The following is a 23,932-nucleotide window of genomic DNA, read 5'->3' on the forward strand; positions in this document are numbered from 1 at the left end:
CTTGAACTTGAACTTCCTACCGTAATTTGTACTTTCTCCTCCCCGCCTCCAGCAGCGCCGCACCCAGAGCCTCTCCTCATGGCCTGCCCGAGCCCCTCGCAGCTCCAGAAGGTAGGGCCATGTGGGGTGGGGGTCCGAGAGGGTCAGGTAAGAGTTGGGGGTCCCTCGGGACCTCTAGTAGACCCTGGGAACTCAACCCCACCCCTTGCCGTTTTTCAGAAGAGGAAACTGAAATCCACAGTGGTCAGTGTCCAACCAGGACCCCTAACTTCGGCACACGCAGCCAGGGGGCCGTCAGGGCCACAGGTGTGGGGTGAGGTGGGAATGTGTACATGTGACAGAAACCAGAATAAAGAGTAAGGATCAGGGGCGCCTGGGTGGCTCAGTCGGTTGAGGATCTCCCTTTGGCTCGGCTCATGATCTGGGGGGGGGGGGGTCCTGGAATGGAGCCCCGCATGGGGCTTCCTGCTCAGCGGGGAGCCTGCTTCTCCCTCTCCGTCTGCCTCTGCCTCCCCGCCCTGCTCCTGGTCTGGCGCACTCGTGCTCTTTCTCAAATAAATACGTAAAATCTTAAAAAAAAAAAAAAAGAGAGAGAGAGTAAAGATCAGCCAGTCCGGGCCCAGAAGTGGGCCCTGAGAGCGAAAAGGGAAGGAGGGGGGAACGCGGGCGGGGAGCCTTGGCCCGGGGTGGGGGCAGGGTCAACGGAGGCGGACCGCCCCGCGCCGCCCCCACCCCCCCCAGCCCGGGGAGGGTGGCCCGGTCCACCTGCGGTCAAACACAAAAGGCTAACGCTTGGAATTAGAGCGACACAGACTTAAAAAACGTGACCCTTGTTTGTTCCTGATGACAAGAAGGAAATGCTGAAAAACACAGAAAATCTCAAAGAAGAAAATGAAAAACCACCCATAATTTCCTACCCCGAGCCAGCATTTTGGTAGACAGCCCTAGAATCTTTAAAAGGCGATCATAATAGCTACTTCTTTTTTTTTTAATTTTAATTTTTTATTATGTTATGTTAGTCACCATACAGTACACCCTTAGTTTTTGATGTAATGTTCCATGATTCATTGTTTGCGTATAACACCCAGTGCTCCATGCAATATGTGCCCTCCTTACTACCCATCACCGGTCTAGCCCAATCCCCCATGCTGCTCCCCTCTGAAACCCTCAGTTTGTTTCCCAGAGTCCATAGTCTCTCGTGGTTCATTCCCCCTTCTGTTTAACCCCCCGTTCATTCTTCCCTTCGTTCTCCTACTGATTCCCTGCTATTTCTTATGTTCCATAAATGAGTGAAACCATATGATAATTGTCTTTCTCTGCTTGACTTATTTCACTTAGCATAATCTCCTCCAGTCTCGTCCATGTTGCTGCAAATGTTGGGTAATCGTTCTTTCTGATGGCTGAGTAATATTCCGTTGTACATATGGACCACATCTTCTTAATCCAGTCATCTGTTGAAGGGCATCTCGGCTCCTTCCACAATTTAGCTATTGTGGACAAAGCTGCTATGAACATTGGGGTGCATATGGCCCTTCTCTTCACTACGTCCGTATGTTTGGGGTAAATACCCAGTAGTGCAATTGCTGGATCATAGGGTAGCTCTATTTTTAAGGGACCTCCACACTGTTTTCCAAAGTGGCTGTACCAACTTGCATTCCCACCAACAGTGTAAGAGGGGTCCCCTTTCTCCACATTCTCTCCAACATTTGTTGTTTCTTACCTTGTCAATTTTTGCCATTCTAACTGGTGTAAGGTGATTTTGATTTGAATTTCCCTGATAGCTAATGATTTTGAACATTTTTTCATGTGTCTGTTAGCCATTTGTATGTCTTCTTTGGAAAAGTGTCTGTTCATATCTTCTGCCCATTTTTTGATTTGATTGTTTGTTTCTCATGTATTGAGTTTGAGAAGTTCTTTGTAGATCTTGGATACCAGTCTTTTATCTGTAGTGTCATTTGCAAATATCTTCTCCCATTCCGTGGGCTGCCTCTTAGTTTTTTTGACTGTTTCCTTGGCTGTGCAGAAGCTTTTTATCTTGATGAAGTCCCACAAGTTCATTTTTTCTTTTGTTTCTCTTGCCTTTGGAGATGTGTCATGAAAGAAGTTGCTGTGGCCTTCTTGTCGTGCTTGCCCACCGTTGTATAAAGGACGCACTACTGTGCCTCCGACTTGACGGTCTGAGGGCCGAAGAGGAGAAGGGGGTCGCCCAAGATCTCACAATGGCTAAAATACTCATCTGTGTTCAGCTTTTTTTTTTTTTTCCATCTCACTGTATATCAGGCACATATGCCCATGTCAGTAAGTATTTTTCTACCACATGATTTTTTTTATCAGCTGTGTGTGTTCCAGATAGATAAACCATGCTTTGTTGAATGACTCTCCTCGAGCTGAGCATTTACGCTGTTTCTGATTTATTGCTCTTGTTCAACTAGCCTCAGTGAATACCCCCATTAATACGTCTTTGCTCTCCCATTTGCTAAGCCCCCAACTTCTTACCTCAACAAGCTCTCTCCTGAAGTGTGTCTGCTGGGTCACGCGTACATACGGTTTGCTGTGGATGACCCAGTTCCCAAGGAGGAAGTGTTCAACTTGACACTGATGTGAGGATCAAGTATCATTTTTTAAAAAAGATTTTATTTATTATTTATTAGAAAGAGCGAGCAGAAGCAGGGAGAAGGGCAGAGGGAGAGGGAGAAGCAGACTCCCCGATGAGCAGGGAGCCTGACGCAGGGCTCGATCCCAGGACCCCAAGATCATGACCTGAGCCGAAGGCAGATGCCCCCCCGACTGAGCCACCCAGGCGCCCGGAGGTTTAAGTATCTATCACCCAGAGCGGTCCAGAGACCAAATGGCCCGCGGTGGGTGGGCATGAATGTCCCAACTTCCCACACGTGGGAGCCAGAACTGGGCATCCATGGGGGAGTGAGGGAGGGAATGGGGGGAGGGTTCGTAATTGGAAATCGGATACTTCACAGTGGGTTCAAGAGGTGACTTTCAACACTAAGATTTTATAATGGTCTGCAAGCAAACACGTAGATGTTCTTTCTCTCCTTACTCCTCTTAATAGCTACGGAATAAGAGGTCTGGAGGCAAATCAGAATAAGCTCACTGTTTTAACCTCCCGCCACCCCCCTGGCTGTCCACTGCATTCAGGACAAAGCCCACCTCCTTGCCTGGCCTGCACCCCCTACCTTCCTGCTTCCCTTCTGCCCCCACCCTCACTTTGCTCCATCTGGCCCCCAAATCCTTGTGTCCCTCCCATGCTCGGGGACTTCACACATCCTGCTCCCTTGGTCTGGAATGTTCATCCTTGTCTCTCCAACACCCATTATCCTGCCGGTCTCCTTTCTTTTTTCTTTTTAAAGATTGTATTTATTTATGAGAGAGAGAGCACATGAGCAGGGGGAGGGGCAGAGGGAGAGGGAGAAGCAGACTCCCGCTGAGCAGGGAGCCCAATGTGGGGCTCGATCCCAGGACCTGGATATCATAACCAGACCAAAGGCAGCCACTTAACTGAGTGAGCCACCTAGACGCCCCTGCTGGTCCCCTTTAAGTGCCGCCTCCTCAGAGCTGCTGCCCCGAGATTCCTCTTCCCCCCATCTGGTTTACGTTAAACACCTCTGCTCTTGAATCTGCCCTCTCCCTCCTTGCACACAGCGGCTGGTGAGAGCAGGTTTCCCTGCACGCTGGTTTCTTTGATGTCCGCCTCTGTCGCTAGACTGTAAGTTCCAGGACGGCAGGCTTCCTCACTACTGTCACTCTAGCTCCTAAAACCATGCTGGCACACAGTAGGTGCTCAATAAAATTCTAGCCGAATAAATGAATGAGGTTGTATCCCCATGTGACCCAAGCCCATTGGAGGGGAAGGACGGGGGTGGGGGGGGACACCTCCCCTTCCTCCTCCCTTCATTCAAGCAACCAATACTGGCTGCTCCTCACTGGGTTCCAGACACCATGGCTGGGGTGGGGGTGTCGGTGCAGGGGGAGACAGAGCAATGAACAGGACACTTGGTCCTGCCCTCACACAGCTTTGGGTTTTAGGGAGGGGTAACGTCAGTCCTCACAGAGAGCGTTTGGGAAGGGGAAGCCTGAGTTTACTTCTTGCCTTCAGTTTCAGGAGGATGGATTCCTGGTACTGGAAGGATTTTTATCTGCAGATGAGTGTGTCGCCATGCAACAGAGGATTGGGGAGCTAGTGGCTGACATGGATGTCCCTATCCACTGCCGCATAGAATTTTCCACCCGGGAAGATGAGCAGCTGAGACCCAAAGTAAGTGTCTGGGGCAGGTGAGAATGGGATCTGGTCTTTGATGGGGGCACTCAGTCCCCAGCCGGAGCAGCAGCCTGGAAGGGAGGGCCCCAAGGCCCATGGGCTCGTTCTGATAACAAATCAGGCCCTGAGCGCTCCCTGTGCCGGGCTAAGTGCCTTATCTGCATATTTCCCTCACTCCCCACTACGGATTTATAAGGTTGGTGTTATTGGGGGTGGGGGGAATGAGGCCTGGCTCACTTGCCCCACACCACGTGGTTAGTAATTGGTAGAATGAGGATTTGAACCCAGATCGACTGTTCACTGCTCTACTGTACTTCCTCAGTTGTTCTCCTGCCACAAGGGCCTCCTTTGTGGCCAGCAACCCAGAATGAGCCAAGTGATTCTGATGGACCCCCCTGTGTCAGCCTTATCCCCCAGTGAGACTGGAAACTCAGCTTTTCCACCCCCACCCCTCGTGACTTAATAGGACTCAATACAGTTTGACATAGGGTAAGTTGAGACTCGAGGTTCTCCCACACAGTTCACTTAACCCTTCAGGAGCCTGTCTGTGGGGGCGCCTGGGTGGCTCAGTCTGCCTTCAGCTCAGGTCATGATCCCAGAACTCATGATCCCAGGGTTCTGGGATCCAGCCCTGCATCGGGCTCCCTGCTCAGCAGGGAGTCTGCTTCTCCCTCTCCCTGTGATCTCTCTCGCTTTCGCTCTCTGTCTCAAATAAATAAATACAATCTTAAAAAAGAGAGAGAGAGAGAGAAAGAGAGAGAAAGAAAAGAAAAGAAAAAAAGAGCCTGTCTGCGGTGTGGCCCTGGAGCCAAAGCTGCGGTCCCCGCCCAATTAACGCGGCTCCTTCTTGCTGAGGAGCTCCTGCCATCTGGTGGGCACAAAGGGAATTACAATGGCCCGAAGCCTGGGAACCCAGAGAGCGCGGCTCGGGCACTTCAATAGGACTGAGGATTAGAGAATAATTTCCTCCAAAGAGTGGGTTTCATTTGGCCTCACTCCCGCCTTCTAGGTGGGGACAGCAGAGATGGGGGTCCAGTGCCTAGAGAAACGTCACTCAAGTTCCCAAGGAATGAGGGGGCAAATCTTGTGCCCTCCAAGCTGCCTTCTGAGAATGTTCCAGAGACCAGTGAAGGGTTGGTGGGAGGATGGGAGAATAAAGTGTATGTCTCTTGGTTTATAATGCTTGCAAAGAGCTCTGCACAGTGCCTGGTATTTGGTAAACCCTAAATACTCACCATGATATTAAGACTTTGAAGTGGGTATTAAAAGGAAAAAGACCAGGGGTGCCTGGGTGGCTCAGTCAGTTACGCATCTGACCTCCGCTCAGGTCCTGATCTCAGGGTCCTGGGATGGAGCCCTGTATCAGGCTCCCTGCTCAGTGGGGAGTCCGCTTGCCCCTCTCCCTCTCTCCCTCCCCCCACCCATGGGCATGTGTGCACAGCACGTGCTGTCTCTCTCTCAAATAAATAAATAAATAAATAAAATCTTAAAAAAAAAAAAAAAGGAAAAAGATCAGTGGGTGTCCCATCCAGTTCTCCCTTCCAGCTTACTTTGAATTATTTTCCAACTGTGTAAGTTGTATAGAACTGATAATAACAGGGTGGCTCAATCGACAGAGCTTGCGACTCTGGATGTTGGGGTTGTGAGTTCGAGCCCCATGTTGGGTGTAGACATCACTTAAAAATAAAAAAAAAAACATTTAAAAAAGAACTGATAATAATGTCCACAGAAATGGGTATGAAGTGAGTCCAGCAGAATGCAGTTATCACCTGGCGATCAATCCGTGTCCCATCCATCTGCAAATTCATTTCAGCGTTTGTTACAGCCTATCTGTGCACAGTTCTTGGACTTCTTTGAACATCTTACTGGTTCCCTTGTGAGTTAAGGAGTCAAGGAGAATCTTTGACATGTTCAGCTTCATTATCTGTAATGATGATGATGGTGATGATTATGATTATTTTCTAAGTAGGTTCCGTGCCCAGCGTAGAGTCCCACGTGGGGCTTGAACTCACAACCCTGAGATCAAGACCTGAGCTGAGATCAAGAGTCGGACGCTGAACCAACTGAGCCACCCAGGCATCCCTAGCTTCATCATCTTTAATAGTATTATTTATCAGTTATGCTTCCCTGTTTCCCTCATCCTAATCCTGATACAGAACAGCTGTGAACGTTGGAAAACAAACGTATAGTTTTCAGTGGGAAGCGCTGTGAAAGGGCCCAGCAGGTCACCACGGAACCCGCAGGCACATGTGAGAGCAGGTGTGCATGTGTGAGGGAGCGGGGGCGGGGGTGAGGGGGGCTGGGCCACCTGGAGAATCCCAAGGGTCGGCGCCGTCAGCTCCAGCCGTGCAACCGCAGAGGGAGGTAGGGAGATCTACACAACGGTGGCCAAGGGAAACCACAGGGAAAACATCGGGCATCTTCCTGAAGCGTCATTTTCATATGACACCAAGAAATGTGAACCGTGGGGGCACCTGAGTGGCGCAGTCAGTTAAGGGTTCAACTCTTGGTTTCGTCTCAGGTCGTGATCTCAGTGTTGTGCGATCGAGCCCCATGTCGGGCTCTGCGCTCGGCGGGGAGTCTGCTTGAGATTTTCTCTCCCTCTCCCTCTGCCCTTCCTCCCCCAGCGCGCCTGTCTCTCTCTAAAGAAAAGAAATAAATCTTAAAAAAAAAAAGAAACGTAAAACATGATGTTAAAATTAACAAGGAAAGGTTATTAAGAAAACAGAAAAAGGTGAGTAAGGGGCTATATTCATCAAGCATTTAGCTGCGCCCTGGTTTCTGTTTAGAAGCGGCAGCAGTAACGATGGTGCTAAACACAGATACTCATGCAGCACTTTCCGCACTCCAAGGACTGTTCTAGTGCTTCATGTGTGCCAGCTCATAATCTCCCCAACGCCCTATGGGATCCCTGCAACCACATCTCTACTTTATGAGGAAACTAAGCCCAGAGAGGTTCAGTAGTGTGGGTGTGGTCACACAGCAACTCCGGATTTGAACCCAAGTATTCTAGCTCTACGGACTGTGCTCTCAACTACTGTAAGATTCAGCCTCTGCCTGAAGCCTCCACTAATCCAGAGGAGGGTTCCCTTTACAGATGAGGAAACAGGCGTCGAGCAGGAAAACAAGTGACCCAAGGCTACCTGGGAAGCACGCCTGTTTGGTGACGGTGCCTGGGTTCAGAATCACACCGTGTCGAGTATAAGAATTCTGTGACTTATTAAGAGGTTTCTAAGAAATTTTATGCTTGTGGCTTCCTGTCACGCTTCCAGGCACTTGGGGTTCCTGTTCACCATCTGTGCCTCAGTGGATGAGTTCGAGAAGTGCCGGGGGGTGGGTGCTGCAGCCCTGCGGGGATGGGAAGCATGAGGGTCCTCTTCTCTCTTGGCCAGGCGCAGTCCTGACCCTGGGATTCCCTCTCAGTCGCTCTGATATCCCCTCTTCACAGGGCGAGAGCAACAAAGACTATTTCTTGAACAGTGGTGACAAGATTCGATTCTTCTTTGAGAAAGATGTTTTCGACGAGAAAGGTTCGGAGCTGGGGCCCCCGGGATGTGGGAAGGGCCGGGCTGGCGTATCTCCCCCCAGGGCTGCTCCCCCAGCCCCGGAGGCCAGTTGCCCAGGGGTGGGTGGACGCCAGCTCTTTTGCCTTGACCTGTTCCTTGTGCTACAGGAAATTTCCTGTTCCCTCCGGAGAAGTCCGTCAATAAAATTGGCCACGGTAAGCAGGCACCTGGAGGAAAGGAAACAGGGAAACTGAGGCCTGAAGAGCCTTGGGGCCTACCCCAAGGCCCACCGTAAGTTAGTGGCCCAGCACATGGCATTTCTGACTTCAGCTCCCCTTCTGGGCCGGCTCCTCTGGCCTTATGATGCTATTCCTACAAGCTCACCACAGCACCGGGAAGAGGGACCACCCGAGCCGCCCATGCAGACGATCCAGGCCTCAGGCATGGGGGGCTCCTGGCTCCCACTGCTTCCCGGAGCCTCCTTCAGGAGCACCTAACATGTTGGCTTGGTCCCTATTCTGAGACCCCAAAATGAAGCTAGGATGTCCTCTTCCCCCCCCCCAGGATCGTACATTATAATTTATTTTGCAGACCGCTTATTTTTTTTTAAGATTTTATTTATTTATTTAGAGAGAGAGAGAGAGTGTGTGAGCAGGGGGAGGGGGAGAGGGACAGAGAGACTCTCAAGTGGACTCCCCACGGAGCGTGGAGCCCGACGTGGGGGCTCGATCCGAGGACCCTGAGATCATGACCTGAGTCAAAATCGGAGTCAGATGCTCAACCGAATGAGCCAGCCAGATGCCCCACTCATTTCTAAACTTAAAGTTATATCACGGGAACTTTGTAAAGAGAATTGTGGTAAAATACATATAATACAAAATTTGCCATCATGGGGCGTCTGGGTGGCTTAGTCGTTAAGCGTCTGCCTTCGGCTCAGGGCGTGATCCTGGCGTTCTGGGATCGAGTCCCATATCAGGTTCCTCCGCTGGAAGCCTGCTTCTTCCTCTCCCACTCCCCCTGCTTGTGTTCCCTCTCTTGCTGGCTGTCTCTCTCTCTGTCAAATAAATAAATAAATAATCTTAAAAAGCAAAACAAAACAAAACAAAACACCGAAGTATAATCTTCCCTTAAAAACAATTTGCCATCATAACCATTTTGAAGTACACAATTCAGTGGCAATAAGTATATCCAATCCTCACTTTTTAAAGAAAAGATTTTATTTATTTGAGAGAGAGAGCACGAGCAGGGGCGGGAGGGGCAGAGGGAGAGGGAGAAGCAGACTCCCCACTGAGCAGGGAGCCTGATGCGGGGCTCGATCCCAGGACCCCAGGCTCAGGCCCTGGGCCGAAGGCAGACGCTTAACTGACTGAGCCACCCAGGCGCCCCCATCCCTCACTTTTGTAATATAATAACGAGCAGATCAGGTCTGTGGTGCTGGGCCCCGGCCTGAGGCTGCACATGTGTTAGCCCATCCAGGCTTGGGGCGGCCTGAGAGGCTGGTCTTCTGGTTCTGTGGTACAGAGGAGAAACTGAGGCTTACAGGAGAGAAACGGCCACTTGAAGCAGCACAGAGTAAATGGCAGGACCCAGATTGCTAGCAAGTTCTGGGCCCTTTGAGTCAGGTCTGGAATGAGATTCCCAGATGGCTGGAAGGTCGAGAATAAGGTTGTGGGCCCATCTCTTGGTTATAAACCAGCGAAAGGCTCGATGCATACCGGTAGGTGAAAAGCCACAGCAAGGCCTGTATCCGGGGCCCAGGGCCAGGCATGGAGGGATGCGTGGGGGCGGGGAGGCTGGCCCATCAGCCTGCCTCTGTCCTGCAGCTCTGCATGCCTATGACCCTGTCTTCAGGCGTGTCACGCACTCCCCCAAGGTGCAGGTGAGCAGGGGTATGGGCGGGGGGGGGGGTGGCCCGGATGCGAGGGCGGGCTGGTGGTCTGACTTGGTCCCCTTCCAGGCCTTGGCCAGAAGTCTGGGCTTCCAGGTGCCCGTGATCGTGCAGAGTATGTACATCTTCAAGGTGAGCCCCCATCCCCCCCGGGCCTCAGTTTACCCTCTGTAATATGGGCAGAGTACTCAGACCAAGCCCCTCCTTACGATGGGCCAAAAGCTGCTTCCCTGAAGAATTACTACTTCGCAAGGAGAACGTGCAAAATCCTTCTCTGGGTAAGGCGCCTGGCATTAGGTGGTGCTCAGGTAAAATTTGGTGGCAGGAGGGAAGGAGACTTCCAGGACTCCCTTCTCCCTTCTTTTGCCACTGAAATGCTCTGCTCCCAGCTTCAAGGCCCAGCTCAGAGCCACCTCCTCCACGAAGCCTTCCAGTTGTCCCTTGGGAAGAGAGGGACCCCCCCCCCCCTCGATCCTGGGGCCGAGAGGCTTAACCTCAAGCCCGGGCCCCAGCCACTCTCGCCGCCCCTCACTTCTGCCTTTGCTTGCGGTAGGCATGCGTGTGCTTGGACTTGGAGCACCCTGGGTGCTCTTTCTCTTTGCAGCCCTCCTGGGCCCGGCACACGGCGGGTGCTCCATAGCTGGGTGGAATCCTTAAACACCTGTGGCCGGGTCAGAGCATTCCACAGGACTCAGAGCGGCCTCTGCTCCCACCCACTCTCCTCTGGCCTCACCGGCCCTCCTTCTCTCTTGCAGCAACCTCACTTCGGTGGCGAAGGTGAGCTGAGAACAGGCTGTGGGGTCCAGCAAACGCCGCAGTGGGAGATCCGGGGCATTCGTGGTTGTCGGGGCTTTGGAGGGAGGGATGGCACTTGCTGAGGTGCTGTGGGCAAGAGCCCGGGGCAGGAAGGAGAAGCTACCTTTGGTTCCTTTTTGGAATTGTCCATTGGGCCAGTTCCAGCGTATTTTGGAGCCCTGGGCACAGTGGTCCTTGAGCCTGGCAGCAACTCCTAGCTGGTTAAAAATACAGATTCTGGGGCCCCAGTCCCTGAGATCTTGAGTCAGTAGGGCTGCAAGGAACTGCGGACCTGTATTTTTTTTTAAAAAAGATTTATTCATGAGAGAGAGAGAGAGGGAGGGTACACATGTGAGTGGGGGGAGGGGCAAAGGGAAGAAGAGAGAGAGGCAGAGAAGCAGACTCCCGCTGAGCTCGGAGCCCCACTCAGGGCCCAATCCCAGGACCCCAAGATCATGAGCTGAAATCAAGAGTTGGAAGCCCAACCGACTGAGCCACCCAGGCACCCTGCAACCTGTATTTTTCACAAGTTCCCTGGAAGACTGATTGAATAGAGAAACTGCCGATCTAATTTCAAACCCCTCTGGATGCACAGATACCCTTTATAGCCTCCCTCGTGGGCGATTATCTACTTCTGCTTAAATGCCTCCCGTGACAGGGGGCTCATCCCCTCACAGCCAGCCCTTTCCTTCTTTGCATGAGCCCAAGTCGGCCTCCTTGTGCCTGCCCACTCCTCCCCACCGTTCAGCCCGAGGACAGTCTCCTGAAGGGAGAGTTGAGCACCCCTACCTCCTTCAGTCAGTCCTCCTCCAAATGCTTTGGAGTGCCCACCATTAAGACACCTTCCTCTGGACACTGTCTGGATTGTTCAAGTCCCTCTTCTAGTTTGGGGCTCAGAAAACACACAGTTCCCCAGGAAGGAAGGGAGAGTAGCATCCACAGTCTGAAGACCTTTCCTCAGTGGTCCTCCGTCTTGGCTGGGCTGCAGCATCACGTGGAGGGGGTGAAGGTGTCGATGGGGGTCAGTCGCGTGCCCTCTTCTCCTTTCGTACTCAACTCCCCAGTCTTACACCGCCCGGTGGACCCTCTGGTGGCTGGAGGGGCTTGTGAAGGACGGTGGCTTTCGTTGCCTGCCTGGAATCAAACCATAGCAGCCACTTTTTAGCAATTAGTGTCAGGCCTGGTACTAAGCACTTTTCACACTGTGTCGTGGATCCTCCAGCCACGTGGGTCCTCTGAGGTGGGCTCCTGCCGAGGCCACTTCATGGTGTAGGAAACAGAAGTTTTGAGAGGAGAAATCTTGTGCCCTGAGTCTCCAGGCCAGGATGTGTGGGTTTCCAACTGACCCAGGGATGCTCTGAGAGCGCCACGGAGAGGGGAACAAGGCCAAGGTGAGGTGGGCCAGGTTCCTCATCCCCGGGGTGGGGGGGGGCCTGCTGTAGTCGTCCCTCACCAGGACTCCACCTTCCTGCACACGGAGCCCCTGGGCCGGCTGCTGGGCCTATGGATAGCTCTGGAGGATGCCACTCTGGAGAATGGCTGTCTCTGGTTCATCCCTGGCTCTCATACCAGTAAGGACACCTGTTTCACCCCGCCCACTCATATCCCACCCCCCACCCCCGCTGCCCCTGGCAGAGAGACCCCGCAAAAGAGAGGCTAAAGGCTCACCTTGGCCTGCAGGTGGGTTGTCGAGAAGGCTGGTCAGGACCTATGCTGGCTCGAAGCTTGACATCAGCTTCCTCGGATCAGAGCCTGTCCGGGATGCCAGCCTCTTTGTGCCCACCCCAGTGCGGAGAGGTAGGTGGGATGCAGAGGGCAGGGAGGCAGGCTGCAAGGCCATGCCTGTGGGTCTGAGCTTACTCTGTCCACCCAGCTCCCCCGAGGGCCGTGAAGTCACAGAATGGAAGGTGGGGCTGTATGGGCACTGGGAAGTCTGAAGTCTGTGCCATTAACCGGAAGGCCTCCTGGATCAGGCTAGAATCCAGACTCTGCTGTCTTTTTGGGCAAATGACTGGAGCTCTCTGAGCCTCAGTCTTTCCAAATGTAAAGTGGGGTGGTTAGTGAGATAGATGATGTCTATAAGATGGGGCACACAGCAGATGCTGAACAAAAGCTGGCCGTTCCTTTTAGAACCCGGCAACCTGGGGCACCTGGGTGGCACAGTCATTAAGCGTCTGCCTTCAGCTCAGGGCGTGATCCCAGTGTTCTGGGATCGAGCCCCGCATCAGGCTCCTCCGCTGGCAGCCTGCTTCTTCCTCTCCCACTCCCCCTGCTTGTGTTCCCTCTCTCGCTGGCTGTCTCTCTGTCAAATAAATAGAATCTTAAAAAAAAAAAAAAAAAAAAACACAGCAACCTGATGTCCAGCCTGGCCTTTTTTTTTTTTTTTTTTAAGATTTTATTTATTAGAGAGAGAGAGCAGAGCATGAGCAGGGGAGGGGGGCAGGGACAGAGGGAGAGGGAGAAGGAACGTGGGGCTCCATCCCAGGACCTTGAGATCATGACCCAAGCTGAAGGCAGATACTTAACCACTGAGCCACCCAGGCACCTCCCCCTACCCTGGCCCAGGTTTTGACAGCAAGGTCCCAGCTGCCTGGCATAGTACAGACACTTTGGCCTGGTTCGGCAAATACCACAGAAGGGGATGTCCTTGCCAAGGCTTGCCAAGGACACAGGTCACAGCAGAAGGGACTTGGTCCCAGGGGAAGCTCTGACCAAGGGCATAGCCTCCGACCCTGGGACAGGCTGCCGGCCCCTGAGCTTTCCTGAATGGGACTGGGGATGAACAGGCAGCAGAACCACTCAAGGGAGGAGGAGCCTTTGTCCCTCCCTGCCGAGTGTTCTCCTGTCCCGCTGCACTCCTGCCAGGGGACCTCATCCTAATCCATGGGGAAGTGGTACACAAGAGCGACCAGAACCTCTCCGAGCGCTCACGCCACGCCTACACTTTCCACCTCATGGAGAGTGTGGACACCGTCTGGAGCCCGGATAACTGGTAGGTGGCAGCGGGTGTGTGCGCGCCCTGGACAGGCTCCTGAAGCGGTTCTGGAGGCCGGGAACAGTGACACTGGCACCTCAAGGTCATCTCTCTCTCCGCAGGCTCCAGCCAACAGCTGAGCTGCCCTTTGTCCCACTGTACAAATGAACGCCCTCCTGGGCCGGGCCTGGCCGCTCCGGGTGGAGCTGCGGGCCGCATGCATCAGCGCCTCGCCTGGGTGCCCAGCTGCAAAGGGGAAGTCAAATCTCTCCCCCTGCACTGTCTCCCTGCCGGGGTCTGTGCCCCTCAGCCCTGCAGACAGGAGCTCCGGAGCCCTGGACGGATGGCTTTCCAGAGACCTCTGTCTCTCTGCCTCTCCCCTGTTCCACCCCAAGCTCCCCCTGGAGTCAGCCTCTCACCATGAAAGCGTCTTGGCTACTTCTCTGCTGGCTTCCCACTGTTCTCTCAGATGCAATTCTGATTATTATGGTGCAAGATATACAATAAAAGCGACTTCTGAATGCAGCTTCTCGGCCCTTCCTTCCCAAGCAGCCTTGCTTTCAAGATGACAGCCCTGCTGAAAATCTTCCCAGGTGTCCCAGCCCTTCTGGTGAGGTCTGCATGATTTTAATAACACCGTGGACGTTCGCTGTGCCAAGAGCTTTAAGTGTGTTGTCTCACTGTGTCCTCACACCTCCCGGCGAGGTGCTCTTGTCATCTGGGTTTACGGATGGAGAAGCTGAGATGTCGTGTGGGAAGTTTCAGTGACCTGCTCCTGTCACTGGGCTGTTCAGTTTAGTGACTCAGCCTGCGCTTCTAACCTTTGGTCCCTAGTACTCCTTGCTTAGGAGGGGAGAAGACCAGGGCTGGGAATACAGTCCCAGATTCTGGTCCTGGCCTTGTGACCAACTTGTTTTCTGGTCCCAGGCCGGGCCCTTCTTCTCTCTGGGCCCGGTTTGTCACCTGTACCATCGAGGGGCCAGAGGAGGCCTCCATGGTCCCTCTCTGTGGGCACGCGTGACGGGCACCCAGGCCCTCTGTAGGGGCAATGTGGTCGACATTCAAGACCTGCACAGCTGAGATTTGGCCCAAAGGTTGCAAACCCGGGCTGCAGATGTGTTTTTTCTGGGCCTCAGTGTTTTTTTAAAAAACCGTTTTAAAATTGGGAGGTTTCATATAACAATGCACGTTTCTAAGCTTCCTGAAAGGAGCAGGTCTGCAGCTCTGGGCCTATGGCCGAGCGTGGTGATGCCCGGAGGCAACCTCCTTGAAGGCACCTATGCTCCTCCCTCCGCCCCTCCCGCCCGCCACTGCATTACCGGCCTGGCCTCGGCAGCCATATGCATGGGTGACCTTCATTTTCAGTCCCCACTGTTTGTGGATAAGCCGAGGCCCGGAGGACAGAGCCCTTCCCCAAAGGCCGCCCAGGGAGTCAGGGAGGCAAAGCTCTTCCTTGGCATTTTGCCGTCTCTTTTAGCAAGTAGAAAGCAGCCAGAGAGAAGGGATGGGTTTGTTAAGTCTTCTTCGAGCCCCAGAGGAATGTCTCAATACTTTCCTCTGAGGGACAGGGCTTGGCAGCGATCCCTAGCCTGAAGCACAAACTTGCTAGAGCTCTGCTCCTGGCTTCTGGCCTTGGTGGGCCGAAGTTCTCATGTCGTCCGGCTAGGCCCCTCGCTGTTGGGTTGGGTGAGAAGGGGAGAACCTTGTCCATCCTCAGGCAATTCACTGTGCTATCTTCCCACTGATGGGAAATGTTCCATGCACTCGGCAAATGTCCACTGGGTTCCCGCTACAATGCCGGGCTCTGCCGGCACTGGGGGGTACACTGGGGAAGAGGGCAGCCCTGGACTCTGCCCTCACAGAGCCAGGATAACAGCATGGGCCCCACAGGAGAGCCATTCTGAACTCTCAGTGAACCCCCGCAGGCCCTGGTCTCTAATTTCTTACCAAGAGAAGAAACACAGGTTCGGACATGACTGGAGTGTGAGAGGGTCTCAGGAGGGACCCCTTGCTAAGGACCCCGTGCCATCCAGCTTGTCCTTCCTCGGTACCACTCAGCCAGGCAGCAGAGGTCTTGAGGCAGGAGAGAAGTTGGCTGAAACAGGAAATGGGCCCACGCCTAACTCTTCCTCCAGCCCTTCCACGCATGCAACAGATGATCTCACCTCTCCCCTTCAGCCCAAAGGGGAGAAAGCACATGCGCTTAGCTCTTTTCCTCTCGGGTTCTCCTCCAAATGTAGCCAGGGGAGTAAGGTCACGCTGGTCTTCAAGCACAACCCATGAAACCTCTTGGCTTGCCTGGCTTTTTGCTGACATGAGGGCTGGCCTTGGCTAATAGTGACCCTTTCCCTATTTGCTCAATATGCGTGGGCTGTGGGCTGGACCCTTCACAAACCTCACCTCCCTGGATCCTCACCTGTGAGATGTGGGCTCTTACTATTCCCATCTTGCAGACAGGAGAATTGAGGCCCAGAGTGGTTAAGCAAGTCGCACAGGTAAATAGTGCCGCCAAGGACTCTGACCAGGTTAGTCTGATTCCAGAACCTGAGGTGGTGACCATTACACTCTACTGCCTCCAGGGTCCCATCAGGTCCCCTCCGAGGATCGCAAGATGGGGGTGGGGGGTCCTACACCACACTCAAGTTTTTTGTGTTGCTGTGCTCTCTTTAACCCTTTTTCTTTTTAAATATCAGCAAAACTAAAACCAGGAGTGCTTTGATTTTTATTTTGAATCTGAATCAACTGAAAAATTAAATCTGCTTCTCACCCTTTGGCTCTTCATGCCCCAGTGGCTGGCTGCTGTGGGGACCATTCATCCTCCCCGTGTCCCTGTTTCCTCCATCACTGCTGTGCAGCAGCTAGGCCATCAGCAATATCAGGAGGTAGAGAGGCAACAGGAGATTGTCTATCTGCGTAGTGTATGCTTCTAGGAGGGACACAATGCTGATAGAGCCCAAAATCCAAGCATAACTGTAGTTTAGGTCCACTCCACTGTCAAAGATTAAGATCAGAGCTACAGAAATGATCTGGGCAAATATAGAGGTCATGGTCCCCTCCAAAGTCTTTTTGGTTCCAGGCCAGTGGATTTCCCCCATGGTGCTGCCGAAGATGGAGGCCACAGTGTCGCCCACACCCACAGCCAGGACCCCTGCATAGGGGACTAGGGCCCTTGCTCCCCCCAAGCTGCCCTTCTGTGTGCAGGGTCTGGGGACCAGCCAGATGGGAAGAGACATGCCCAGGAGCAGGTAGATGTGTGTCAGGATGAGTGGTCCACTGTCTCGTTCATCGAGGAAAAGGGACAGGAGGCTCCTCAGAGTGTGGCCCAGGGGCTTGATGCGGAAATAGCGCACGTACTCCAGGAAGATGAAGACTGCCAGACATATGGTGGCAGCCACATAGAGCAGTGTCCGGTCAAAGATGATACCCGGGATGTAGGTGGCCACCACAATGAAGTGGAAATACTTCCGGGCAATGGTGGGGGCCTGGTGCTTCTTGGACTCAGAAGATGACCGCTTGGCATTCTGGTAAAGCACCACCAGGCAGGCTAAGGTGGCCAGCAGAGACCAGTAGACTAGGAGGTAGATGCGGGTCTCTGTCTGGAAGAGGAACTGAAGAAGCCAGAGCAGGGGGTTCTTGCGGATGAGCCGGTGCAGCCAGGGCAGGACCACACCAAGGCCCAGCACACAGGTCATGAGGTGGAAGAAGATGGAGGAAGCCCAGGTACCTGAGTCCATGAAGACAAAGAGGGTGCTGAAGAAGATGCCCATAAGCACCATCCCGACCACCACCACCAGCAGGAAGAAATCCACCGGGTCTCCCTGGCTTTCCACCACAGTCAGAGAGCGCTTGATGAGCTGGTTGAGCATGAAGCTGACGCCACCCAATACAAGCAGTGCCTCCCCAGGGGTAAAGCAGCGGGGCAGCAGGTACAGCAGGATCATGTTGAGGTAGACGAAGATCAGCAGGACCTCCAGGACCTCGATCACCTCGCCCACACTCAGGGAGTGTTTCATGATATAAATGATGACACCTCCAGCCAAGCCTGAGATGACACAAGTGTTGGTGGGCACCGGGCGGGTGATGCCCAGTGCCAATACTGAAGAGAAGAGGGCCACTGCCATGCCAGTGGCTGCCACCACAATTCCAAAGCGCTCAAAGTATGGGTTCCCCACAGACTGGCAGCGCTCCTTCATGACCAGTCCGAGCAAAGGCATGACCATTGATGCGGGCAGCAGCCCACTGTTCGCGGACATGCGGAACTGGAAGACAGCGCTTCCCTGCTGTAGCAGCCGGTCCCACTTGTATTGGACGTAGAAGGCCTGTACTGCGAGAGCCACGGCGCACCACGAGTATCGGTCCCACACGGCTGCGTGGATGCTTAGCACCACTGCGAACACTACCGCTGCCTCCGCCAGCACCGACCCGCTCAGCGGTGCCCCGGTTTCCGAGGCCGGGGGAGCGTGCTCTCGGGTCATGTCTCTAGACCTGGGACTCCGGGGAAACCGGGGTGACTAGCGACGCCTTGGCCTTTGGGTCCCTCAAGCCCTGCCAAGCCGACAGCGGCAGTTTCACACAGCCAGCACCTTCTCTTTCCGTTCTCCAGCTGTGAGGAGGGAAGCTCCACTGTAGGCAAGCCACTTTCTGAGGCTTGGGAACTGGCGCCCAGCTATCCTCCACCGCCTCGCACCTAGGACGTAGACGTTGCCGCTCGGCCGGCCGCTTTCTTCACAGCCCCTGCTGCTCTCGCCGCTGGTTCCTCACCTCTCTGGGCGTCGCCATCTTGGCCCCGCCTGCCGTCACGTGACGAGAAGCACCACCCACAGCCCGGCCGGAGGAGAACGGTCACGTGGGTGCGGCGTCTGGGGGCGGGGCTGGGGCGCGCGCGCGCGAAGATGGCGGCGGCCGCCGGCGGGCCGTGTGTGAGGTACGGAGCGGGCCGAGTCGGCGGGGGTGGCTGTGAGGCGCGGGGTCGAAGTCGAGCGGAAGCCGGGCGGGACTTGCGGGCGAGATGTGGCGGCGGTAGCGGGGCGAAGCTTAGCTAGGTGGACGGGCGCCGAGAGGCGGGAGGCGGTTACGTCCAAACGGTCCCCGCGCGCGGGGATCTCAGGCGACTTCTCCGAGACGGGGCCGGTGCCTCACCCCTTCCCTCAGCGCCGGCCTCCCGTCTGCTCACCCATCTCTTTCCCTTCCTCCCTCCTCCCCACCGGCGCGTTCCTCCGCGCCGCCCCCCCCCCCCCGCGCTTCCTCGTCTGGCGTGACGCTATCTCGAGGCGCGACGGGGCGCTTCGCGGTCGCCCGCGGGAGCCCCCACCTCGGTCCCCGCTGCAGCCCGGATGCCCTGCCCCGGCGACGTTCCCAGGTTCTTCCATGTGCTCGTTAGGAGGTCTGTTCCGTGTGTCGCCGAGCTACCTCCCTGTGGTCACTGCCCTCTTGCTCCGCGCAGCCTTTCATTCATCCATCTATTCATTTTCTTATGCATTGGTTCTGTCAGCGAACGTGCCCGATTCCTTTAGGAGATCCCAGGCCCCGTACTGGACTTTGGGGACGAGAAGATGAAATGTTAAAAAGAAAGAGACCGTTCTTACTTTAGGGAGCGCTTACTAGCGCCAGACACTGGCGAAACGCTTCCTATGCATTAGCTCATTGATTTCTCACAAGTCCGTGAGGCACCTTCTCTTTTACAGACGACTCACAGATCCAATTAAGAACTAGCTAGGTGGTAAAGTGAGGACTCCGAAGCTTTAATCAGATCACCACACCTCCATCTTCCACCTTCCTGCTTGAAGTGTGTTCCATTGTCCCTACCACCCTCCGTCCTAAAATTTAACATCCCTGTCACTTACTGTGCCAGCACTGTTTCCCCACATTTTTGTCTTATGCACTGCTGTATCCTCAACACCCAGAGGAGCATGTAATAGGCGCTCAGTAAATGTTTATTACAAACATTGCTCATCTTCTCTGTTACCACTTCACCTCTCGGCTCTAGTGAGATTTTCTTTGGAATTTCCACTGGGCTGCTTCTGAACTTTGCGAGGAGGAGTTTGCTTTTTCCTCCTTAGCTGTTTCGTCTGGCAGCATTGTGGTCACTGTGCCCTCCTTTTCTTATGTTTATTTCATAGTCATTGTGGAGGTTGGGCAGATTTAGCTCCTGCAGGGTAAGGCACCCTCTTCAAGGAACAAGAACAAGGGAAGGGGAGGGGTTGGTTTGCTTGAAAGATGCTTTAACATCCCTGGGTACCTACCAACTCACACCTGAAGATGGAAGAAATGACACTACGATTTCTAGATTTTTAGGCACCACTTTACTCGGAGCATGATGTATTAGCGTGATCTTTCTTTTTGTGCTGGAAAGAAGGTTATAACAGCTGGGATTATACTGAGCAGCCGCCTTCTGTTTGAAATGCCTCGAGGTCTGCACTAAGAGAAAACTTAAAATTTGTTCCTGGTGTCTGTGCTTTGCAGGTGACCTCAGTCCACTTTACCTTTGGAACCTGTTTCTCTAAATGAGTCCTATTCACAGTAGTATTGAGGTGGCTCTGAGCATGTAGGAGAGTCCTTGTGTATGTTGATAGGAGCGCTGGCACTAGTTAAAAATAGATTAATACATTTAAATCACTCAGGGTTTTGGGAATGTCCCTCAGGGTTTGGCAGACAGTCAGTTTGAATATTGGCATTTTTAGGTTATCTCCTGCTAAACCTTCAGGTTCCGATTTGAGGTGAAGTCTTCCATCAATCCCTAGATCAGTTCCCAGTGATCTCTCTCTCCTTTATTTTCTGTCTAACATGGTTATAGTTCTTCGTAGTGTCTAATTCTTAGGATCATGCTTTTTATGACTTTCTGCTTTCTCGCTGATTATGTAATGTGTGCCTAACGTCCTTTGTCATTCCCAACGCTAAATGAGTATCAGGAGGGTCTTAGATTTATTCGTATCCCCTTTATTCCTAAACCAGAAAATGTGTAGGAATCGAAGAAACAGTGACGCTTATTTCCACAAGGATTTCCTTCCTGATAAATTACCATTTTCTCCTTCTTTTTAAAAAAGATTTATTTATTTATTTTTGGGGGAGGAGTTAGAGAGGGAGAGGGAGAGAGGGAATCTCAAGCAGACTCCCTGCTGAGCGTGGAGCCCGACCGGGGCTTGATTCCATGACCCTGAGATCATGACCTGAGCTGAAATCAAGAGTTGGTCGATCAACCTACTGAGCCACCCAGGTGCCGCCTACCGTTTTCTCCTTCATTCTGCCTTCTCTTGGCATTTCTGCATATCATACTGGTTTTCTGATGTTTCTGTTCCACTTGGATTGCAGGCATTGCAGGTCTAAAGGGGACTCCTGTCATTCTCCTTCTTTGGTACCTCTTCATCAGCATGTATTCTTTGAGTCCCTCTGTGTCAGCCACTGTGTTAAGGGTATGTTTTGCCCCTGGAGAACAGAGAGCCTCACCTCCACCTTTGCCTGCTTGTAGGATGAATTCTTGAGTGCAACTTGATGCAGTGTAATGTGATGGTTAAACTCTGGAGTCGTGCAAACCTGGGTTCAAGCCCTGGCTCCATTATATATTAGCTTTGTGACCTTAGACAAATTATTTAACTACTCTTAAACCTTAGTTTCCCGATGAGGTAATGGGGATAATAAGAGGATCAGCTTCATAAGTGAGTTGTCAGTACTCAGTAAGTTAAAGTGTAAAGTGATTAACACAGTTCCTGCGTATTATAAATGATCAATTAATGTTAATTCTTAACACAGTGTTTGCATATTATAAAATCTCAATGTTGGCTGTTTTTATTATCAGAAGCTCCTTTTCAATAGAGATTGTTGTTTTTGACATCTTACAACAAAAGGAGTATAACAGGACATGGTTTTGCCAATAAAAAAAATTTTTTTTTTGCCAATAAAAATTTTAATTTCTAAAGGACACCTTTTTTCCTTTCTTTTCTTTTTTTCTTTTTTCTTTTCTTTTTTTTTTTTTGAGTAGTAAGTATAAAAGTTACTGCTTTACTCTAGGATGGTGATCTCTAATCTTGTTTAGTAGCATAGTCTTTCTCTCCCCCACTCTTGGCCCAGAAAAGGCTAATAATATCAAACATAAAAGATAGGGTCTATATTGACCCGGTCTTTTACCTGCTCCTCTGAAACAAATTGATACCCTGGAGCAGTGGTGATTTAGGAATTCATTTGTGTAGTTGTTTTAAAATGTAGATTTCCAGGGTGCCTGGGTGGTTCAGTGGGTTAAGTGTCTGCCTTTGGCTCAGGTCATGATCTCTGGGTCCTGGGATCAAGCCCTGTCTCAGGCTCCCCACCCAGCGGGGAGTCTGCTTCTCCCTCTCTGCCCTTCCCCCTGTGCTCATGCGCTCTCTCTCTCTCTCAAATAAAGAAAAATATAAATAAATAAATAAATAAATAAATAAAGTAGATTTCCCATGCCCAACCTTTGAGAAACAGTAGCGCTAGGTTGTGACCAGGATTCCATGGTGTTGCTGGGTTGTTCCCGGGTGATTTTGTTGTATATGATCTGAAGATCAAATATTTGAGAAACCCTCTTTTAAGATATTTTATTTAAAAAAAAAAAAAAAAAAAAGAAGCATGGTGCACCTGACTGGCTCAGTCAGTAGAGTGTGCAACTCTTTGTCTCAGGGTTGTGAGTTCAAGTTCCATGTTGGGTGTAGAGATTACTTAAAAACAAAATCTTAAGAAAAAAAAGAAAGAAAAATCTATAGGTTTTGGTGTAATCAACACCCACAGCTTGAATTTGACAAAACAAGGAATTCTGGGCCCTGGCAGCAGGTCCTCGAGTGTGGGCCATGATCTTCGTAGTTTCTTCTGGGAACACTGCTACCTAGCTAACTAGAGACCTAAGTTCTGAAAGCAAATGTGGATAAATTAAAGCTAAGTGATATCCAGGTTTTCTGAAATTGGAGATGGATGATCAAGAGTGATTTGATTTATTTGCCTGGGCATACAAATGCCTTCAATTAATGATAAATTTCTTTCCATTAATTTTGGTGTACTGTTAGCCCTATTGTTAGCTATGTGTTATATAGTAGGAATCTAATACATTTTGTGCCAGTCAGAAGCTATCCTTTGTAAAGTTCAAGTATATGCCATTTTAAATAAAGCTCTTCCTTAATTTTTTGTTAATTCAGATTTATCAAACAAGTAAGTTAGATGATAATTATTCTCTTTACAAAAGGCAGTCTTACTTTAAAATTTTACTATAAATTTCTTTAAATGGTGAACTGGCCACTGTTTTTAATTAGTTAGGGCTTCGTTTACTCAGACCCTTTAATATACATTGTCAATAAAGAATCCTATTTGTTTCATTAACTAGGTCTAATCTTCTGATTTTTGAATAGCGAATGCTGTTTTGTCATCAGAAAAATGATTAATGATCCCACAGAGTCATTGTGGGAGCTGGTGTCTATTGATGCAGCAGAACTCAAGTGTTTTCTTAAAAGCATTAACCCTTAGAAAAGAGATTTATAATTTTAAGTGTGTTTAATCCTGTTTTGATGGGAAAATCTTGACTTTTTTTTTGGTAAAGATTTTATTTTTAAGTAATCTACACCCAGTATGGGCCCTGAGCTAGCAACCCTGAGATCAAGAGTTGTATGTTCCACCCACTGAGCCAACCAGATGCCCCCTGAAAGAAAACTTTTAAGTAGAGCTAGTGCTTGGTGTTAGTTTTCATGGGAAAAACATTTTTCAGTTTATCCTCATAGTTAAGAGAGCATGTATCCTTTTTGTTAAATGTTTAGTATATATTCTTAGACTTTTTTATCTTCTCTGTTGGCAGGCTTTCTAAGCAGTTTTAATTTTTTTTTTTTTTTTTTTTTTTTTTTTAAGAGCAAGAAGGAGAGAGTGGGTGGGGGGCAGAGGGAAAAGGAGAAAATCTCCATGCTGAGCTTGGAGCCCAACTCGGGGCTTGATCCCACAACCCTGAGATCATGACCTGAGCCAAAATCAAGAGTCAGATGCTTAACTGACTGAGCCACCCAGGCTCCTCTAGGAGAATTTCTTAATGACTACATTTTGAAATTTAGTTCTAGACTTTAAAAAACCCTGTAACATGTTCCCTGAAGTTCCAGAGGCATGGATGAGGGAAGGAACTTGGGTAAGCACATAGTGGAGAGTATGTTTGAAGAGCTCACAGGGGACAGGAACTATGATGTGTTTTTATGTGTCTTGCATGGTATGTGGCACCTAGTGGCAATTAATAAATGAACAAATATACTACCATTCATAATGACCATTTGACTTTGCTTGGTTGAGAAAGTGAATCGTATCATGCATTTAGAAAATTTTCTGGAGGTACCTGGCTGGCTCAGTCAGTAGAGCATTTAGCTCTTAATCTTATGGTCATGAGTTTGAGCCTCACACTGGGTGTAGAGATTACTTCAATAAATAAGTAAATAAAAAAATATTTAAAAAAATTTCTGGAGGTGATGAGGGGGCTTGAAATATACACAGTCCTTTTCTTCATTCTCCCTTTTGTTCAC

At 51.2% G+C, this 23,932-nt stretch overlaps 3 protein-coding genes across 7 annotated transcripts in view; 2 read left to right on the top strand and 1 right to left on the bottom strand.

The window, feature by feature from the left end:
* On the top strand, positions 1-13,961 carry PHYHD1 (phytanoyl-CoA dioxygenase domain containing 1). Of its 5 annotated transcripts, XM_044389662.3 has the most exons (12): positions 66-111; positions 3,658-3,721; positions 4,112-4,270; positions 7,722-7,803; positions 7,947-7,994; positions 9,603-9,658; positions 9,737-9,799; positions 10,423-10,444; positions 11,905-12,033; positions 12,143-12,259; positions 13,328-13,454; positions 13,559-13,961. In XM_044389662.3, the coding sequence occupies exons 3-12, from the start codon at positions 4,172-4,174 to the stop codon at positions 13,602-13,604; spliced, it is 789 nt and encodes a 262-aa protein (XP_044245597.1). In that variant the 5' UTR covers positions 66-111; positions 3,658-3,721; positions 4,112-4,171; the 3' UTR covers positions 13,605-13,961. The 5 variants fall into 5 exon arrangements, with proteins under 5 accessions (XP_044245596.1, XP_044245599.1, XP_057169786.1 ...); XM_044389661.3 differs by lacking the exon at positions 3,658-3,721 and having other exon boundaries at positions 1-111; XM_057313804.1 differs by lacking the exon at positions 3,658-3,721 and having other exon boundaries at positions 10-111; positions 4,158-4,270.
* A 2,179-nt stretch (positions 13,962-16,140) lies between these two features.
* On the bottom strand, positions 16,141-18,241 carry DOLK (dolichol kinase). The gene has a single exon (XM_026514129.4). The coding sequence runs from the start codon at positions 17,909-17,911 to the stop codon at positions 16,295-16,297; it is 1,617 nt and encodes a 538-aa protein (XP_026369914.1). The 5' UTR covers positions 17,912-18,241; the 3' UTR covers positions 16,141-16,294.
* A 45-nt stretch (positions 18,242-18,286) lies between these two features.
* NUP188 (nucleoporin 188) overlaps positions 18,287-23,932 on the top strand; it is a 46,404-nt gene continuing 40,758 nt past the window's right edge. The window contains exon 1 of the mRNA XM_026514149.4: positions 18,287-18,360. Coding sequence (XP_026369934.1) covers positions 18,329-18,360 — 32 coding nt within the window. The 5' untranslated portion in view covers positions 18,287-18,328. The remainder of the gene's footprint in view (positions 18,361-23,932) is intronic.

Source organism: Ursus arctos, unplaced genomic scaffold, assembly GCF_023065955.2.
Source record: "Ursus arctos isolate Adak ecotype North America unplaced genomic scaffold, UrsArc2.0 scaffold_18, whole genome shotgun sequence".
Classification (NCBI taxonomy): domain Eukaryota; kingdom Metazoa; phylum Chordata; class Mammalia; order Carnivora; family Ursidae; genus Ursus; species Ursus arctos.

Excerpts from the sequence above, each read along its gene's own strand:
- DOLK (XM_026514129.4), bottom strand. The coding sequence starts at position 17,911 with ATGACCCGAGAGCACGCTCCCCCGGCCTCGGAAACCGGGGCACCGCTG.
- PHYHD1 (XM_044389661.3), top strand. The coding sequence starts at position 79 with ATGGCCTGCCCGAGCCCCTCGCAGCTCCAGAAG. Across the intron at positions 9,800-10,422 it reads AGAGTATGTACATCTTCAAG|CAACCTCACTTCGGTGGCGA; the intron begins GTGAGCCCCCAT and ends TCTCTCTTGCAG. Across the intron at positions 12,260-13,327 it reads GCCCACCCCAGTGCGGAGAG|GGGACCTCATCCTAATCCAT; the intron begins GTAGGTGGGATG and ends CACTCCTGCCAG.